Source organism: Acanthisitta chloris, unplaced genomic scaffold, assembly GCF_000695815.1.
Source record: "Acanthisitta chloris isolate BGI_N310 unplaced genomic scaffold, ASM69581v1 scaffold45063, whole genome shotgun sequence".
NCBI classification, from domain to species: Eukaryota; Metazoa; Chordata; class Aves; order Passeriformes; family Acanthisittidae; genus Acanthisitta; species Acanthisitta chloris.
Window position 1 is genome coordinate 1 of NW_008666243.1, and position 7,488 is coordinate 7,488.

The 7,488-nt window shown below is 43.7% G+C and overlaps 1 protein-coding gene across 1 annotated transcript; it reads left to right on the forward strand.

Moving 5' to 3' along the window:
• Positions 1–278: 278 nt before the first annotated feature.
• LOC103799671 (opsin-VA-like) lies at positions 279–7,036 on the forward strand (the record flags this gene model as incomplete). The annotated part of the gene is given in 6 exon segments (XM_009072010.1): positions 279–632; positions 2,706–2,916; positions 3,454–3,571; positions 5,483–5,719; positions 6,804–6,840; positions 6,843–7,036. Coding segments are annotated over 6 exon segments (1,151 nt in total), but the record flags the coding sequence as incomplete, so codon positions are not given.
• Positions 7,037–7,488: the final 452 nt, after the last annotated feature.

A 7,488-nucleotide genomic window follows, 5' to 3' on the forward strand; every position in this document is an offset into this window, starting at 1 on the left:
CCGCCGGCTCCGCTCGAACACGGCACAGCTGCGGGGGCAGAGAGGCGCAGAAGTTGCTCTGAGAGATTTTCTTGCTCATCCCTGTTCCCACACTGTTCTCACTCTACAGCGCTGAACTTTGCTCCAACAACACTGTTTCCTGGATTGCTACTGGAAAGCGGGAGCAGGGAGAGTTTGTTCACGATTTTGTTGGGGACAGCAAACTTCTCCTGTTAATCCTGAGTATTATTTCCAGATTAGAAACTCCAGTATTATATAAAACAATTTTTGCTACTGAGAAAAAAAATTGGATGCAGTCAAAGCACTTGAAAATGAGTCGCTCTTGTCCAGTTCCTCTAGTCCTGCTGTCCGGGATCCCTTCGGTCATCCCCTGGATTCCATCCACCCCTGGCACTTCATGCTTCTGGCAGCGGTATTGTTGGTGGTGACTGAGAACCTTGCTGTAGTCCTTGTAACTTTTAAGTTCAAGCAATTGAGACAACCTATCAATTATGTTATAGTCAATTTGTCTGTGGCTGATTTCCTGGTCTCGCTGACTAGTGGCACCATCAGCTTTCTAACAGATCTAAAAGGTTATTTTTATATGGGATGCTGGGCTTGTGTACTGGAAGGATTTGCTGTCGCATTTTTTGGTAAGCTTGATTTGTTCGTGATTGTATGTTCTTTTCCTTCAGTTTACTTCAATGTATTCTACTGCAGCTCGCCAAGTCCCTGACTTTGCATGCCTCTGAATCCCCCAGTTACATGCATCCTGCAGGGGAACCCACGTGCAAGTGAAAAATGCCTCTGTCATATACATGGCCTGTCACATGTATAGTGACCATTGAGTATGTTTCATATAATGAGAAAGAGCTTACTAATGGAGTAACAGTGTTGTGGGGTTTATGGTAAAACAATTTCAGGAAAAAAAATCCCTGCTCGTAACTCTTTTCAGTATTTGTAGTTAGGTGTGTGCATGTGTGGATGAATAAGAGAGAGAGAAAAAGAGTGAGTGGCTGCTCGTAATCTGGAAGACCTCAGGGCACAGAAACCTCTTGTGTTTGCTACCCTGCAGAGGTGGAGGAGCAGTGACAGTCACCTGTAACAGTCACTCTGCACACTACAGCTTTTTGTGATTGTTTTCTGAGGCTTTGTTCAATAACTACCAAAAATATTAGCAGTACTCTAAAGGAAAAATCCTCACCACATAGTTCTCTGTGTAAATAAACCTCTGCACACAAAATAGGAAATTAGTTTAGTGGGACATCTACTTACCTGAGACAGATACCCATTCCTGCCTCCTGTCCTGGGTTGCAGTGTGGGGGGTATCCATGGTATGTATTCTATTATCATCTCCACAGGCTGTTAAAGCAAGGTGGGGCAGTGATCGTTATCACCTTGTCCCTCCCTCAGGGCAATCCTGATGGCTCCCTCAGGGGGCTGTCTCTGATTAACGGGCTGTCAAGGACCCATGCATGACACATCCTCCCAGTGACCCTTATCCCTTGTCCCATGGTGAGGTGACTCACCCCAGGGGTGGGGAGCCAAACATGCTCACAGGGTTATAAGCTGGGGTTTGGACCAGCACAGGGAGCCCTTTGCCTGCTGGATTCCCAGAGGACAAGAGCTGTTGCTGGACCTTCAGGAGAGAACCGGATCTGCGGGATCACTGCTCCAACAAACCCATCACTCCAGGAGGACTGCAGCCACCGTTTAATCGGACTACTACTACATCCTGACTGACAGGCTGTCAGGTTACTTTTCTGACTCTGTCAGGTTAATTTCTGACTCTGTCAGGTGTTTTTTTTTTGTACTGTTGCATTTATGTTGTTTTGTTGTGTTGTTCATATTAAATTGTACTTCTGACTGAGCGTCTCTCACCGGTTTGCTTTTCAAACCAGCACACTCCTGTCCCTGCTTCTGAAGCTGCATAAGGACAGCCAGTAACTCTCCTCACTGCCCTAAATCACACTGTGCTGACCGTCAGCCTGAAGAGGACTCCCTCAGCTGCTTTCTGCCTGGTTAAGCTACACAGAGGGAATGTCAGTGAGGGACAGTGCTCATAACCAGTCAGTGGCATGTAAGCCGTGTCCCCTGAAGAAAGATCAGGCTGTTTCAGGATTTGGGTGGCCATCCAGGTGATATGTGCCTAATAAACTGATAGATTGTTTTTGTGGGCAGCTGTCTGTGGGTTTATGACAGTCTGAAATAGGTCATTTTTGCAAAGATAGCATTTTGAAGATCTGTCTTAATTGGTTAATTTGGTTGCTACACATAATTTGCAGCTTTTTGGAGTAGAACTGAATGAAAAATGTAAGTTATCATCACTTAACTGGCCTGATTAGCTGCTTGATTTTGTAGCCATTATACTGTAGACTGACTAACTAGACTAATATGAAATTCTTATGCTCTTAATTAATATTAGAATAATGCACATAAATTGCACATCTTTTCGTAACTTGGGTCAATAGAATAGGTGTCTGATGTGATGGGTGGTCAAACAGTGGCACATGTTGCCCAGAGTGGTTGTGGAGTCTCCATCTGTGGAGATACTTAAAACCCAACTGGACTTGGTCTTGGACAGCATGCTGTATGGACCATGCCTGGGGTTGTGATGACATCCAGAGATGCCTTTCAACTTAGACAGTTCTGTGATTTGGGATGGTATTTGCTTTTCAGTGAATGTACCCAATTTTTGGTGCTGTGTCTGTGTTTACTTGCTACAGGCATTGTTTCTCTCTGGTCTCTTGCTCTGTTGGCTTTTGAGCGGTACATTGTGACCTGCCACCCTTTGAGAAATGTGCGCTTGAAAGGGAAGCATGCAGCCCTAGGTATTGTCTTTGTGTGAACCTTTTCCTTCATTTGGACCATTCCACCAACAATGGGTTGCAGCAGTTACACGACCAGTAAGATTGGAACTACTTGTGAGCCTAACTGGTAAGGCCACTCTCACAGAGCATGGCAAAGAAACAGACGGGTGTAAAGGAAGTTGTAATAAAATTGAGCAAAATTTTCCATGAACAGTTTTAAAACCAAAAATTGCTAAAGGGAGGATATTAGAGATTCCATCTCTAATGGAAATAACCACCCTATACCTTGTGCTTTTTGTCAGGTGTCAAATTGGATAGGGAGACAGATTTTTTCAGAAAACTGGACAAGGCTCTGAGCAGGCTGGTCTGACCCCATAGCTGGCTCCATTTGGAGCAGGAGATTGGACTGCATGCCCCTTTCCATCTGATCTGCCCCACGCTTATGGTTCTGTACCTATGGTTATGGAATCCTGTCCTAGCCCAAGGGCAGTGAGATGGCCCAGAGCTCCATCTGGTGATACGACTAGAGTTGTAAAGAAGCCCTTTGAATAAAAGCAGTTCACAAAAATACTACCGACAGCTTTGAAGAGTAAAATTAATACTTCAAGAAAACAATAAGAACATGTTAGTAATACAGATGCAATGCATTTTGTGTTTTATGCAGGTACTCAGGAGCTTATGCTGACCATTTGTACATCACTGCATTCTTCACCACATGTTTTGTAGTGCCTTTATTGGTGATTTTGATATCCTATGGCAAACTGGTGCGGAAGTTGAGAAAGGTAAGAACAAGCATTTATAAGTAAATTCAAAATGTGTATGTATGCAAACATTTGGGATTTTTGTATTTGATTTTTCTATAACGATCAGACATAAGCAGATCAGGTTTGCAGGCAGCAAACACACTCAGTGACATCCCTTGTTACGTAGCACAGAGATTCATGTGATGGTTAGAAGTGGTTTTTCAAAGTTTGCAGTTTGTGTCACTTATCAGTACATCTTTTACTCAAACAGCATACAAATGAAGGAATGTCTGCCTCATAAATAAAGAAACTGAATGACCCAGTATGGGTTTATTTGTAATTGTACTTCAATTCCATGACAGTTCTTAAGACTCAAACCAGACAAGTCAGAATGTAGGTTAGAATGACTGCAGCTGTAAATTTTAAGTGTGCTAGATACTACTTTGTTACACTTACATGCAGAATAGGATGCAGCATTCATAAATACTAGAACACTGTTTAGTAAATAAAACATTTGATTGTCCGGAAACATTTAAAAGACTTGAGAAATGCTTATGAGTTTTATTTAATGGCTGTATTGACCTGATCCAAAGGATAATCTGCAGAAAGTGAAAAAGAAGACAATAGAATAGGAAAATTTCTATTTGGAAAAAGATTCTGGAGCAATACTGGTATTTCTGTTTACTGCAAAGCAGTACTCTCTCTGTTATCCAGAAAAAAAATCACTGTATTATTAAAACAGTCACATTTCTGGGTAAGTTGTCTGTTTCATGCTTCCCTCACAGCTCAGTGACCTGGCAGGCTGCACAGCCAGGGAACAGGGGTGGCCTCAGGGTGCCTGACCACAAGTGATGTAGCTGTAAACATCTGTCTTGTGCCAGTCCTGGCCTTTGGCTCCGAAAAGCCAACTACTTGCACCATATTCTGTAAATCTATAATGACTTGCCATACAGACGTGGCTCACATTTTCAAAACTCTGACTATGGCGAACACAGAGCCCCAGCACCAGAACTGATGTCTTGGTGGTCCCAAGCAGCTGTATTCCCAGATTTTGCCTGCTGTGCCCCATGGTTGCCGCATTGCAGACTTGGTCCTGCGTGGCATTGTTCTGGTGTAGTAAAGTCTGCTGCCAGGACAGCAGCACACACATTGCACAAAGACCAGAAAAGGGGAAGGGAGGCATACTGCTCCTGCTCACACAGAGCAAATACTTACTAGGCAGCTTTCCCACAAGCCAAGGAGTTTGGCTTTACCAGGCTTTGTGTGGATGCAGGGCTGCTGTAAGCAGAGGTAGCTCCATTGAAGTTAGTGATGCATGGCAGGTTGCATCACCCAGAAATGTAGCTCTAATTTATGTTTCATATTTTTAGAGGCAACTTATTGTTATCAGATAACTGCCAGTCACTCATTCTGTCAGGGTCATTGTATTCTGTTATTTGGCATTCTAAATAGAGGACAAATCTTGTCTCAGATTTGACTAAAATCATTAGGATTACTTTTCTCACAAATAGAATTTAAATTTCTGTACTGCCTGGGGGTGGGCAAGCACCATCATCATCTAGCACTGAGCTAGATGAGCTTTAGTGAGGCTGAACAGCAAACCCGTGCCATCCTCATGACTTGGCTGGAGCTAACTTGGGAGTGGTATGGCTGACTGCAGTTAGATTCCACTCAGAGATTGGCCTGGTAGTTGCTTTTTGCTCTCATTTTGACAATAAAAATATAAAGATACTTTAGCAAAAGAAAATTTAGTAGTGCCAATATATGGTAATTCATGTCCCTCAGCAGTAGCTTTGACACCCTGTGGTCAGTGGCAGCATCCTCCTGTGCTGCCACACTCAGGAAGCACAGACCTTTCCTTCTAGCATGGCAGATTACTTGCCAGCTCACTAGTCACTGGTTGGAGGCCTTGTTGCTTGTCTTCTGGAACCTTTTATCTTTTCTTTAAAGGTGTCAAACACACAGGGCAGGCTGGGAGCTAGCAGACAGAGACCTGAAAGACGAGTGACTAGAACGGTTGTTGTTATGATCGTTGCTTTTCTGATCTGCTGGATGCCGTACGTCACCTTCGCTATCCACTGCACACCCCTCCGTTGAGCTGGATCTCATCTGGCAGCAATTCCAGCCTTCTTGTTCCAGACAGCCACTGTCTGGGACCCAATTATTAATGTCTTTTTGAACAAACAGGTATTGTATGCTCTTAAAGTGTCTTTTACACTCATATTCTGCTATTATGTCTTGCGCTGTAATGAATTATTTCTCCCTATCTGTGTGTTAGTGAACAAGCATTACAATAGCCAGCATTTAGTGCAAAAACCAGATAAATCTGCCTAAGCCTCAGCATAAGCCTCTGTGCATCGTTAAAATGCAAACATTAATTACTAGGTTTAGACACTAGAAAGGACAATCAGCCCTCAGTGAACATCAGTTAGTTTTCTGTATGAAAATTCTGTTTCCAGGACTGTCCCAGTATATTTCAATAATTCTTTAGGAATACAACACCAGTGAGTTGATTTTGAGGTGGGGTGGAAGTTTTCAAAGCTTGAGGACGTGTCGGGGAAATGCTGCACTTGCGGTTGTCTGTGCAGGGAGCAGAAGCATTGCATGTGCCCATGGGACAGCTTTCCTCTCTGGAATGAGGGCAGAGGGTTGGATGCAGAGAAAAAGAATTGCTGTGGGGATGCCCCAGAGTGCTGTGTGCTCATGAAGGTAACAGGCAGGATAAAAACACAAGTAGCTACTGAGAGTGGTGGCATCAAGCAGCATGTAAGTGAAAAGAAAAATAGTAAAGTGACTGTTGAATAAGAAGTGGTGAATACATATATTTTTGCAGTCCTCCAAAGAGAGTTACTGCTGGCCTCACATCCTGTGGACAGCACCCTGATCTCCCACTGCGTGCCAGATGTGTGCTGCTCTTACCCTTGTGCATGGATACAGACAACAAACAAACCACCTTTGAAGAGCTGGGATTTAGTACATGAAAGCAGCCCATTAGCCTGGAGAAATGACCAATTCTGTCTATTAGATGTGGTTAGTTACAAGCAGAAAATTATTTTTAGAATAAGATTTTCCAGTACTTTTGGACTTTTTAGAACATAATTTATTCTCAGGTTTAGACTTCATGGTGGCATGGGCAAATCTATTTTATGGGGTTATTTCTTTGTTTCTGACTGATTCATGAGAGAATTTCTAAGAGTTTTAGCTAACAGATTGCTTTATAGAACTGTTTCAAAATTCCTTATGTGTTTTGATTGCTCTCCCATTTTTTCAGCTCTCCCGGAAGTGTCTGATTCAAATGTCCAGCTGCAGTGCATAGGAACTACAGAGTCCAACACGAACCCAATGTCAGAGAGAGCAGTGCTAACCCAGGGCAGACGAGGCAGTGAGATGTCCACTATGGCAGTACACAGCACCGTTTCTAAGAGGAAAACCGCAGGTGAGCACAGAAGTTGCCAACCTTTTGCTCCATTGGCAGCTTCAGAAAACAAAGTCTGCTCCATGTAGAGTGGGGGTGGTGATCATCAGTGCAGTGCTAGAGTGCATTTCATTGTTGCAACCATTTCATATAAAACCACATTGTCTCTGGGGACATTGTGCTCCTGTGGACACTGGCTTTTGGATTCCAGGCTCCTCAGTGCATGTATGAGCTTCTTGGCCTTGCAGGGCCAAACACCCAGCCATAAGGCAATCCCATTCCTCCACTACATCACTCTTCCCCATCCACAGCAGGCAATTTGCAGCAGGCAGCGGCACCACACTGCTGGTCTCCTGTCCCTCTATTCCTGTGTCTGCCTGTCATATCCTCACTACTTTAAATTGAGCTACCGATCCTGGCATAAATCATTAGCTTGTGATTACACCTCTGCTATGAGAAGCAAGGATACGTTTTCTGCGAACAGTCAAACAGAGCAGGAATTTCCAGCAGCTGTGTTCCATCTCACAGAACTAATGCATAC